The sequence below is a fragment of the Miscanthus floridulus genome, chromosome 3, assembly GCF_019320115.1.
Source record: "Miscanthus floridulus cultivar M001 chromosome 3, ASM1932011v1, whole genome shotgun sequence".
Lineage (NCBI taxonomy): Eukaryota > Viridiplantae > Streptophyta > Magnoliopsida > Poales > Poaceae > Miscanthus > Miscanthus floridulus.
This window is the reverse complement of record NC_089582.1, coordinates 110,124,231-110,136,916: the sequence shown is the minus strand read 5'-3', so window position 1 is coordinate 110,136,916 and position 12,686 is coordinate 110,124,231. Positions and strand designations below refer to the sequence as shown.

General features: G+C 46.3%; 2 protein-coding genes across 3 annotated transcripts; both read right to left on the bottom strand.

Moving 5' to 3' along the window:
- Positions 1-1,373: 1,373 nt before the first annotated feature.
- On the bottom strand, positions 1,374-6,740 carry LOC136542069 (F-box protein At3g07870-like). Of its 2 annotated transcripts, none has more exons than XM_066534347.1 (8): positions 6,682-6,740; positions 6,484-6,593; positions 3,874-5,218; positions 3,660-3,794; positions 3,448-3,543; positions 3,300-3,362; positions 2,532-2,594; positions 1,374-1,704 (listed from the first exon to the last, which is right to left on the bottom strand). In XM_066534347.1, the coding sequence occupies exons 3-8, from the start codon at positions 5,155-5,157 to the stop codon at positions 1,654-1,656; spliced, it is 1,692 nt and encodes a 563-aa protein (XP_066390444.1). In that variant the 5' UTR covers positions 5,158-5,218; positions 6,484-6,593; positions 6,682-6,740; the 3' UTR covers positions 1,374-1,653. The 2 variants fall into 2 exon arrangements, with proteins under 2 accessions (XP_066390444.1, XP_066390445.1); XM_066534348.1 differs by having other exon boundaries at positions 2,532-2,582.
- A 1,881-nt stretch (positions 6,741-8,621) lies between these two features.
- LOC136542070 (putative F-box protein At3g17500) lies at positions 8,622-12,147 on the bottom strand. The gene is made up of 2 exons (XM_066534349.1): positions 11,995-12,147; positions 8,622-10,463 (listed from the first exon to the last, which is right to left on the bottom strand). Exon 2 carries the CDS (start codon positions 10,435-10,437, stop codon positions 9,184-9,186), a length of 1,254 nt encoding a protein of 417 aa, XP_066390446.1. The 5' UTR covers positions 10,438-10,463; positions 11,995-12,147; the 3' UTR covers positions 8,622-9,183.
- Positions 12,148-12,686: the final 539 nt, after the last annotated feature.

The window sequence follows — 12,686 nt, the reverse complement described above, 5'->3', positions numbered from 1 at the left end:
GCTCAGCTCTGCAACCGCCGCCATGGCGAGAGCCGAGAAACCTCCCATCTCCCAGGTCCCAGCCAGACACACACGGTTCGCGGGTTGCTTCGGTGAATTTCTGCTCCTGTGTCGTTTGAGGAACTTCTGCTCCTGTGTCTGTGTGGATTCGAGAAGAAGGGCAAGGCTATCGAGCACAGAGGCCCAGTGAGGCCCAACTAGCCCAATTGTGTGGAATTGCGCTCGGAAAAAGTTCAGTTTACCTCTCTTAACTGTTTGACGTCTTCTCCTTAAAAAAAACTGTTTGATGTCTTTTGCTAAAATAAAATTTTTAAAAAAAACTGTTTGATGTCTAGGATAGAGCTCCAAAAGTAACAGGTGCTAAACTAGCGTATAGCGGTAGCAGCAGAGGAACTATATCACTGGTAGTGGTAGTAGCAGAAGCCATAATGCTAGCGCTCACCCAAGTAGGAGCAGTAGAGGGTGAAGAAGAGCGTGCTAGATCCAGCCAGGAAGAAAACTTCAGTGGCAACAGCTCTAGGACTGCAACGGCGAGAACCACGACGCTGCTCTTCCACCTTCCGTCGTTTTTTGTGAGTTTCGTGCCTTCTGGGCATCTGGGTTCCATCTCGACGGCGCCGCCGTGGCCACCATCGCCCGTGCCCGTGCACATGGATAAACCTCGCCACTACGGCCTCACTCCCTTCGATGGCGCTGCCACCGTCGGTGGCATCCCGAATTCCCGAGTCATTATGGCTTCACAGCGAGTCTGCGGCACCACGGGCTCTCCAATGGCACCACCATCATTGGCGGCATCTTGAGCAATGCTACGGCGTCGCAAGTTTGACGAAGGCTAAAGGGACGACATGTTCAACCGTGGCTTAATCTTCAACCATGTTCTCACAAGAAAATAGGAACGTGGAACTGAAACAAGAGCTTGGGATGTTATTTTATAACGTGAACGTTTCACAAGAAAGTAGGAACAAAGAACAGGAACATAGTAGAACTAAAACAAGAACTTGGGGTGTCATTTTATAACGTGAACGTTTTAAAACGCGAAACGCGGCCATGTTCCACGTTTCCAGATGCTAAGGGCCGATTCATGTGTCGGCTTTGCCGCCACAGGAAGTGCGGATGTCATGGTTGCTGTCCGGTTCGACATGGTAACAATTTACGTCGTCTATGCCATAACTGATTTCCCCGTGATATGTTTCCATTTAAGTCTATTGCCCTGTTCGCGTGCCCTTAAACCCGGCTTGATCCGCTTATTTTTTCATCTGGAACAGTGTTTTCCTCTCACAAATTCATCCAAATTCCTCCAGATTCCTCCAAGCGAAACTCCATCAACAAAACAACACCTTAGTGCTTTTGTCAGGTGTTCCTGACAGTAGCTGTTAGTCTGGAGAAGTTACCCAGATGGCCATATTACACAGGTCAAAACATGTTGCGACTTGCGAGCATAAATAATCCAATAGCATCGCCTTACAAGGTGGTTCCGCAGAACCTAACAAGTTTACAACAATTGAGAGTTCAGCAATCCATCGAGAAAAGAAAATTCGAAATAGTTAGCAGGAGACAAGAATGACATGAGAAGTCTTCCAGTGTTCACGCCACCACATTCACCACCCATCCCCAGTCACTCTTGGGAAATATTATGCCGAGACAGCTAGAATGTCATGATTCATTAGAAATATTGGCAGCTGAGTTCGATGTGCTCGGTATGCGCTGCAAAACATAAACATGGATCAGATGGAAGAATAGTTTGGTGTTTCCATATCAGGGATGACATAGAATTCCAAGAAACAGAGAGGTCTAGTGTGACTAAAATGCATCTTGCGCCTACATCCTTATATCGTTAAAAATGTATGGCATTCGTTATTGCTATCCACATCCTTTGTCCGTCGTTTGGAAAAAAGAGGGGATATTGCAAATCCAGCATCTCACCAATATTCAGGTTCCAAAATCTACCCAGGGAAATAGAAGCAGAAAAGGCGAATATCAGACAAGATGCCTTATTTTAGACCATGTTCTCCACTTGCTTTGCTAAAGGTAAATTAATATGAATTTTTCATTTGAGTGAGATAAAGTCAGCACTGAAAGTAACTAGTAATCTCATGCTCAATTAGATGCCATAGTTGTATAGTAGTGTAGGAATATAAATGCAGAGCAGAACATGCTTAAACATCTAAATAAGATTCCTTTCTTTTGGGGAGACAGAATAATATCATTTAAAATTTCAAATTATAAAAACTTATATAGAACTTGACAAAAGATGACTATTCATACTATACTGATTCCACTACCAGAAAAGTGCACAGTTTGAAAAAATCAAAGCACATCTCTGAATTAAAATATAGCCCTACCTTGGAAAAATAAGCACACTTAACAAATGTTCTTCTGTAAGAATGAAGATAGCAAATTAATCTTGCTCATGCTTTTAGAGAAAGTGATTGCCTTATTTATGGCAAATCATATCACAACAGAAACAAGCAAAAGGATCAAGCAATCTAATGCAGAAAGAGTAATAACTCAGAATCTACATAAACCATTACCTGAAGATGATTTCGAAAATCACTTAACAACCTGAGAATGCCATCATCTGCCTGCACCATTGCCTTCTGGTAGGTTAGTTTCATCAAATTGACATATCTAAGTGCTAAATGTATATGAATAACAATTTCATTTGAATAGTCACAAAAAAAAAACAATTCCATTTGAATGTGTTTGATAAAACAATATCATCTGAGTGTGTTCAAAAAACAATTTCAGTTGAATGAGATAAATTCAATAGCAGCAAAAGTAGCAAGTATTCCCGTTCTCAATTAGCGCACAAAGTATGCCAGATCAGCATAACTGTTCAAGAATAGAAATGCATACCAGATCATGTTAGTCAACATGTAAAATTGTAAAGAGACTGATTCCTTTTGTAGAGACAGAATACTAGCATTTAAAATTTTAAAAAAGTGGCGCGAAGTTTTCTTTTTACATTCGAGTTAAATTCATAAGTATAGTGACTTACATAAAACTTCGCAAACAAGTACTAGTCATATCATAACAATTTCACTTACAGAAAAATACCAAAGTGCATCTCAGAATTGAAGTGTAGTCCTAAGTCCTAACATGGAAAAATATGCACATTTATGTGTGAAGTTCTTCTGAATAAAAGGAGATAGAAGAAGCTAATCTTCCTCATGTTTTAAGAGGACATGATTGTTTTGCTTATGGCAAATAAGAATATCAGATCACAACATAAATAAGTAAAAGGAACAACCAAGCTCACACAAAAAGACTGATAAGTTAGAACCTACATGAACCATTACCTGAAGATGATTCATCATATCCATTAACGTGCTGCTGATGTCAACAGCTGCCTGCCTCGAGGCCTATAGGTAGGTTAGTTTTGTCAAATTGACATATCTCAGTGACTCCAGATGATAATACTGGGTAGTAAATGCAAGCACACTATACCTTGGTTATATCATTTACTCTATTCACACGAGCTGTTAACTTTTCATCATCCCGCTTCCGTTCAACCCAATTAAGCCGCCGCTGAGGCCTTCGATGCTGGACTCTCCGGAAACATGTTGGTTATAATAGTCTTTGCTCTTCCATTGGTTATTAACCACTTTTTTAACAGAAAAGAAGGGAAATGTGCTAGTTTCATTTCACGACAGATTTACCTTATCTGAACAATCTGGCAAATGCTGCAATGTCTGATCGATTTCCATTGTTATTCGCTGCCGAGTCACCTCATCTGGAAATGGCAGACGATGCAAGAGGTCCTTGGCTACCATGGCCAGAAGTTGTGGAGTTTCCTACAGAGAATTTAGCAATCTATAAATAATAAATAATAATCAATACCAGTTAAGGCTAATGGTACTTTAGGCAACTTACCAATGAGTTCTGCTCCAACTCATAGACATTTTTCCACATATCCTCTACACTGCAAATGTCACGCTCCCACACCTCCCATTTCTTCAATCCCCAGCCACCCTGCTGCTTTGATCCATGCACGATCCCAACCTTCTTGTATGCATCTAATCTTACAAGTGACTTCACACATATAAAGGATTGCACGTTGTCTGGTTTGTGGGGGCTGAAATTCAGCAGCTTCACCCTTTTGCATAACTTAGTCCCACATCCCTCGCCAAACAACTCATACGAATATAGATCACCTAAAATAGACTGCATCATGATCTTATCCTGGTGAACAAAATGTGGACCTGGAAGGTAATTATGTGTGTACGGAAGGCTATACATCTGGCTCCACCTTGACTCTAGTTTGCTACACAATGTCCAGATCTGCAGCTTACCAGAAAGCATTCTGGGCCGGTGCTGGTGGACTTCGGCAGTTGCTATACATACCTTCCCATTTATCTCTGTGATCCAGTACCGACGATAACCGCCAAGTGTAGAATCTGGCAGCTGTATCCGTGCAAAACTTTCTTCACTTAGATCAAAAGATATAACAGCATGCTTCCAGCTAGCTCCGGCGTCTTCAGTTAGCCAAAACATTGCTCCATCGACATTCACTACACCAGAGTTCTTCACACAGCTTAAGCTTAGATCTTCAGAACTTCCAACATCTTTCCATTTGTCACTCCCAAGCGTGTAAACTTGAATGACATTAAAGGTGCCTTGAGAATTGTTTTGATGCTCACCAAGAAAGTGTGTAACTTTGTACTCTTTTGTGACGGGGTGAAATCCAAAACGGTAGAAAGAGAAGTGATCACCCTTCAATTTTTTTATAGGTTTGTCAAGATGCAGACATTCACCGGTTGTAAGGTTAGCAATCTTGATTGTTGATGCCTTTGTGTATAAGCAGAGAAGCCCATTGCATGAGCCGCAAAGAAAATCATCAGGCCCAATCACTGGCACGGCCACTGTTGACTGTGACCAGCCTTCATCAAAGACAATAGCATCACTAGGGTAGGGCTTGCCATGAACCGACTCTTGAGGAAAGAATAGGAGGGCACAACGGGGAGCTTGCTCAAGGTGTGCTGTGACGAACTGGGGGTCTCGGATGACTTTGTGCCACTGTTTGCAGACTTCAATGCATCTCAGCAAAGTGCTCACTGAAAGCCTAAAAAATATCCGCTCAATGAGGTCACGTGGAAGGCAGGTTATGATGCATTCCTCCTCTTTCTTCTTCTTTGATTTGGTCTCCTCAGAAGCCATAGGAACCAATCCGGCAGGCCTGCGGACGCAGCAGCGCTACCAAGTCCTTCTGGATAGGTTTCTGCCCACAGAATATCACTATATCAGATTATCAGATACTGCACAGAAATTACAAATGAGAACCCAAGACGAATAATGAGTGACTCGTACAGACATAGAATACCGCACAGAGATTATTTTCAGATTAATTATCATACTAGCACAGAAGGTACCATCCTAGTAGTTTACACTCATTTCCAAGATTATTGTCTAACATCTACCAAACAATGAGAGAAGGAAGAATCACAGGGCTCTAAAAGTTTGACTACTTCAAATTGTAACTCTCTCTTAAGTACCAAAATATTCTCCATGCATTAAAAAGTTGTTACCACATTAGTATCTCCCCTTCATATAGGGAAGTACCGTGACCCTGGGTGCCTGCCCAGTCTCTGGCACAAGGGTGCCAAGCCGGCAAAGCGAGCGGTGGACGCGATGTCCAACTCGGATGCCGAGGGAGGTCCAACGTGCAGAGTAGGTGGCAGTCTGCCAGACAAGCATGGAGAACGGAGGCTGCAGATCAAATATGCAACTGCTAAACCAGGCCTGGGGGCCTATGTGATTATGCCTATAGTAAGAACTACCGCTGGAGAAGGGCACTTGGCCAAGTGCAGCATATAGGTTCAAAAGTCCTCGTACCATGGTGGCTCTCGGATGTGCACTGGGAAAGTGATAGAATGGGGGGCCTGGTCAGGGCTTTGGGTTATGATATCCATTATCTATCCCAATCCCTTGTTCGGGAACTACTGGACAGGTTTTGGGATAAAACCAGCGAAACCAAGTCAACACAGAAAGAAAAAACAAATAGAAAAGGAAGAGCTCCCTTTCTCCTCATCCTCCCGCTTCCGCCATTCTTCCTCCCGCCGCCCATACTCATCCTCCGGGGGCGGCGGCATCTGTGGCCACACCCAAGATGGAGAGAGATATCTTCTTGAGCCCAGCCATGCTCCATATCTGCCTTTCTCTTCAATGTACGAAGAAAGCTTCATAAATCAACCATTCCTTAAACGCCCAACCGAAAAGAAACCATTCCACAGACAAACCAGAGTACCCTGTACTAGGTATCTCCACACATCTACACATTTCCCAGACGCGCCAACTTCAAGTCAAACACAACAACACGTGTGCGCTGCTCCGTCTCGTGCGCCAAACCCTAAACTAACGAACTCAAAACAGAAACCCTAGCCGGCAGCTGCCGTCACGGATCGGGAAGAAGAATGCGAGAAAGAGCGTCGCGAGGGATACACGGATTCGACGAGCAAAAGAGGAAAACGCAGGGGGCTCACTCACCGGCGCAATCGCCTCAGACCTGCAATCGCCGCCATGGCGAGAGCCGAGAGAACTCCATTCCCCAGCCAGACACAAGGTTCGCGGGTTGGTTCGATGAATTTCTGCTCCTCCTGTGTGGATTCCAGAAGAAGGGTGAGGCTATCGAACACAGAGGCCCAGTGAGGCCCAACTAGCCCAGCTGCGTGGTCCCACTTTTACCTCAGTTCATCCATTCACTTTTGGAATTGCGTCTTGGCTGCGAGCTTCTGCATTCTAACCTGCGTGAGGGTGTCTCCAATAAGGAGACCTAGACCCAAAATACGTCACTCACGGTGCCTTTGTCTACCAAAAACACCGTCCAACGGAGGACCTAAACCCACGACGCATTTTGGTTATCAGCTGAAACGCTATGCAAAAAAACATCCCCTCTCTCCTCGCTATGCAAATCGCCGCCGCTGCCAAGGTCGAGGAGGAAAGGAGGAAGCGGAGGAGGAAGGAAGGAGCCCCTGCGCCACTGCCCGGCACTTGCACGGGCACTAGCCAACGCCACTGCAGCCACAGCAGGCGGCCCTGCCGAGCCCCACACGGCTTGCGCGAGGGCGTGCCCCACCGGGCCGCTGCTCCGAATGCCGCTATTACCGCCGAGCGCAAGGAAGAGGAAGAGCCCCGCAACCGGCGCCCCTAGGCGACGGCTGCCGCCTCCGCACGTGTCCCAGGGTGCAGCCCCTTGCAGATCCGGTGCCGAAACTGGGCCGGAGCCGCCGCCGCCGCCATGGGTGTCGCCCAGCGCCCGCCCAGGTGTGGCCCGCCCGAGCGCCAAGCGGATCCGGCCCTGGGACCGCGCTGGATCCAGACGCCGGGGCAGGGAGGCCGCCCCGGTCCGCCGTAGCCGCCGGCGGCAGTGCACAACGCCCTTGCCGCCCCCGAGTACGCCGCGCGCAAGCCCATCCCCGACTGCCGCAGCTACCACCGAGAAGGAGAGCCCCACTGCCGCCCTCCCAGCAAGCCACGCGGCCATGCTGACGGCCTACTCCGGCTGCGGCGCGGCGGAGGAGGGGAGAGAAGGATGCGGCGGCCGAGTGCATACTCACGGTCGCTGTTGGAGAGGGCGAGTTTACAGGTGTGTGACCCTTTCCTGTGAGAGACCCAAAAGCTAGAATAGGTGCCGTATTTAAATCTCCCTCGTTGAAGACAGTCTGACTGCAACTACGTATTCTGGAACTTTTTGTTTCTCAATCCATAAAACTTAACCAAAAAAGTGTATAGCATTTTGCGTTCAGAAATAGTGAAATAGTACGTGCAAACGTTGGCCCCATTCGCGTGCCCTTAAACCCAGCTTAATCTGCTTCTTTTTTCATCCGGAACAGTGTTTTCCTCTCACAAATTCCTCCAGAATCATTTAGATTCCTTCCGATTCTTTCAGAATTCCTCTAAACGAACGGGACGTTAAAAACAGAAAAACAAAAATCACAGTAGCACCGAAAAGCAGCTGAACCTTCGACAGGTGTGAACAATATTAATGTGAAAATTACACCAGAAATTTGTTTCAGGATTCAAGCGTGACAACCTTCCTAAGTTACAGACTATGCTCAGTGGTCACTAACTCAGTACATATGCTGACAAACCTTTTTTTAAGAGAGAGGGGAATGAGAACTCATCTGCCTGTTTCATCACAGTGTAAGGAGGTGTTTAGATCCAGCTACTAAAATTTAGGAAGTGTCGGGATGATGTTGCATAGGGTGTTTGGATACTAATAAAAAAACAAATTACATAATTCGTCAGTACTTCACGAGATAAATTTTTTAAGCCTAATTAATCTGTCATTATCATATGTTTACTGTAGCAAAACATTGTCAAATCATGGCCTAATTAGGCTCAAAAGATTCGTCTCGCAAATTAGTCGTAAACTATATAATTAGTTTTGTAATTAGTCTATATTTAATACTCCATACATGTATCAAACATCCGATGGAACGACGACTAAAATTTAGGATAGGCATTGCGACCTGAGCTAGGTCGTTTGCTTACCTCCTCTCACCTTCTCTGCAACCATTGCGACCTGAGCTTTCCATTCCATCTCAAGTATCTCCTTCATCAAACCCCACGCTGAGACTTGCGTGCAAGCATGCAGCGAGCTTCCTACAAATTCAGCTGGCACTACCCCTCCTTTTGTTCTTTACGCTTAGAAACGAGGTGTCCTCCTTCATCTACCCCACTGACAGACAACACATTTTGTGTCCAACTCCATCTCTTTTTTCTTTAGTGTCATTCGTAATGGCAGGCTAAAATGTGCATAGGAAAAATTTTTATCTTCCCCGGACCCCGGGCAACTCATGCTCCAAATCTTTTTCCAACACTCTTGAATCCTTATCGATCAAAGCCCCCGGTGAAGATGAATGAGCTACATACTTGTTTTTCCTTCTTCTTTTTTCAAACTCCTCCTGAACTATGTAGGCTGATTTCATCAAGAAAAGACCCCATAGCACCAGGCTGCCACATCATCCATCTCCATATGAACTGGGATTAATAAGATTCATTCACATCTTTAGTGTCTCGTTCCAATTGCCTGTGCATGGGTCAATCATCTCAATTACTCAGTTCATGAGATTTGCACCCCTTGGCGTGGATGGCAAGTGTGCGATCCCCATTACCCACTCTCCATATTAAACCATTCATCAGTACTTGCTGCCAAAACTTCAGAGTGCAAGAGCCTCGTAGAAACTAATTTGAAGCAACTGAAGGAGCAAGAGGCACAGGCGGTGCACGAACAATGGCTGCTCTGGCATAAATGCTCAAGGGAGCAAGTGTCTCCTTGTAGAAATAGGACTGCGTCTCATAGAATCTGTAGTCACCAAGGTGCAAAAGCTTCACCTCCTCTCCATGCTCAATCTGCACAGTCTTGCCTCGCAAATCATGGTACCACACATTACTGTCACGGTCCTGCAGTATGATCTTCTCCCTGTGGATGAAGCATGGCTGAGGAACATACCGGGATAGAGATGGTGACTGGATGCTATATTTCAGGAACCACTTGTCACTTTCAAGAGCCCAAATGTCAGTCCTACCTGAAAGCTCTGCGTTGTATCGGCGCCACCTCGGTGCATGGCTTTGGTATGACATAGTCACTACACACACCTTGTCATCTATCTCAGTCATATAGTAAGCAACTTTGGGGGTGGCACAAGAGGCTGTCTCTTTCACTTCCAATGCTGGAAGTTGAATCAATGCAAACATTTCTTCCCTGAGATCAAATGATACAACTGCCATGCCGCAGCTTGTTCCTTCATCTTCTGTTAGCCAATACATCGCTCCATCCACATTTACAACTCCAAGATGCACCATGCAGCATGGTATAGGAGCTTTGATAGCTCTCCATTTGTCTTCACCAAGGGTGTACACTTGAATGATGTCAAAATGGAAAGGCTGTCCTGATTTATAGCGTTGGGGCTCACGGAGAAAGTGCACAAGCTTGTATTCTCCAGTAATCGGATGAAATCCAAAGCTGTATAGATAGTGGAAGTCATGCAACAATATCCCATCAGGTTTCAAGAGATGCAGGCATTGACCTGTTGCAGGGTTAGATATCTTGAGTGTGTATGTCTTGTAGAAGCAAAGCAAGCCATTGCATGATGCAAAGAGGTGATCATCAGGGTCCATATGTGATGCAGCCCATGTTGATGGAGACCACTTTTCATCAATGACCGTTGCATGGCATGGTTTGGCAATCTTGGGATGGAGGGATGCAGATATACTCAATTTAGGCAAGTAAAGGAGGAGGTGCTTGGGTGCACGATAGGCATGCTCTATGATGAAGCGAGGGACGCTGATCATGTTCCACCATTGCTTGCAGACTCGACGTAGCCTCAGTAGAGAGCTTACGGGAAGCCTGAGAAGTATCCCCTCAATGATATCTGGTGGGAGCCTTGTGATGGGATTCTCTCCTGAAAGTGAAGCTGTGTGTTCTTCAATCTCCATTGCAAGCACATTCCACAAACACAAACCTGTAAAACCCAGCAAAAAGATAAGGATTACAACGAGAAGGCAACAGACCATATGAAGATATGAATAGATGCTCAGGGAGATACAGGAGCCACTTCACAAATGGAGTCAACAATGCAATCACTTGAGACACTTAACAAAAGGGGAAATAAAAGAAGTTGTTTTTCTGCAAGATGTTTTATCTTTACTGAAAGGTGAAGATAGATTGATAGATGGTTACTTGTAGCTAACCCCTCACCCCCACAAGCATATAACAATGTTCGGGTTTGGCCATTCTGCTACATAAGTATCTGTGAGTTTTCTTTGGTACTGCTGTTTAAACTTAATATGCTTCAGCCTTCAATATTCCTTTCAAAGGAACCACCTCATCTTTAACGTGTCATTTTGGGCATCAACAGGGTCTCCAACATGACCCTCTGCCTGTTACTTTTCCAGCTGCTAGTATTTGACAGTAAAATTTGTAACAACTTAGCAACACGAAAGTATTTTTCATGATAAATATAACATAACTTTGTGTGAATCTAAACATTTCCAAAATTTTAGTCGAAGTTCTAAAAGTCTGAGTACACAAGTTTTGTAGGTGTCAATTGTCATCTAAGAAAAATGAAAGTAACGATTGCAGTGACTGCAACTATATGCCTTTTCACACCTAAAGTAGCCCACTAGCCCTGAGCAATTGACAATTTCAGTGAGTTAGTAGGTAGTGTAAATGTGCAGTTCTGAAGAGTGGAGATTAAACAATTAGGAATTCGCAGCATTCCAAAACAGGAACAGCCTGTTTTTTGAGGTGAACAGGAACAGCCTGTTGATGAAAACTTCGCCATCTCTAGTAGATGCCGCAGCAACTGAAGTAAAGCACATAACATTGTTATACTATAGCTGTGAACCAGATGAGGTGTGCTGGCATCATCTAAGTTTTTCTATATATAGTCTGGCCGTGCTCTTTCCCATCATAGGCAAACTTCCAAATTATCTGTTCTGAATATGACGTGAAAACCATTATGCCATAGATGAAGTCAAGACAGCATGCACTTATTCAATTAAGAACCTATCAATTCTAGACACTAGACAGAACCCAGGCTTGACATTCATACAGAACATGGAAACATTCACAAGCACCCAAATCAGTTTTTCCCCACAAACTCAAACTTATTGTCCTCTCCAACTTTGCACAGACTCCTGAGAACAACGCCTTTGTGCTTCCATTCTCAAGCTAAACATGATACTAAAAATGGCAGTACAAAGCGGCAGCCACAATTGCCTGAGCGAAACTAACTAGAAATCCCGCAATCACCAACGCATCACCAATTCGACGCTCGGTAAGTTACAGCAGTCTGCAGTCCCTCCAGTTCTCACAACATGACAAGAGCATTTAGTAAATCCTAATCTGGCTCGCTACGCCTGACCCAGCACGGCGTCAGAAAGCAGGATTTCACGAACGGAACAATAGATGCCGCGCGATAACCAGCTGATGCAGAGCATAGGGCGCAGCAACGGGGACAGAAAGGATCCGGGGACCTGAGGAGGGCTTACAGGGAAAGCCTGCCTTGGCCGGAGAAGCCACCAACGGGGCGGCGTGAGCAGTGAGCCAGTGAGCTCTGAGCTCCTCCTTCCCCACGCCGGCCAACGCGCGTGCGGTTGTAGCGGCTCCTGGCGATATCCTCCCATCCCGTCCGGGTCGACCAAGCATTTCTCCCTACCGCACCGCACCCGCTCGCTCACTCGGCCCGCAAGGCCCACGTACCCGGCCTACGTTTTCGGCCCCGTTCGGTCGCGAGCGCGCGCAAAGGCTGACGCGAACCGACAGCTCGGACCAGCGGTGGGCCGCCACCACGTTTGGCTGGGCGCGAGCGGTGGCAGCTCAGGCGCACAGCAGCCCCGGGGGCACGAGCGGTGGGCATGGTGCGCACAAGCGCAACCCAGGTACACAGCTCCGGGACAAGAACACGCACCAGGCACCACACCCCGGTCCACGGCACCACGACGCGGCCACGTGACCCTGGCCCGAGGTGAGGGAGGGGCCGGGCCGTCGCAGTCCCTGTTCTGGCGCTGGGTGCACCGAACCGCTCGGGCGGCGCAGGAAAGCAACGCCGCCGCTTCTTTGGGCCCACGCGTAATCCCGTGTCGTCGCGGGCCCGGCGTGGCCGGTGCTCATTTTGTCACGTGCGGTGCGTGCTTTCGTAGTCGTCAAAATGGGTTCACGCAATTCCTTTTGATCTCCTCGG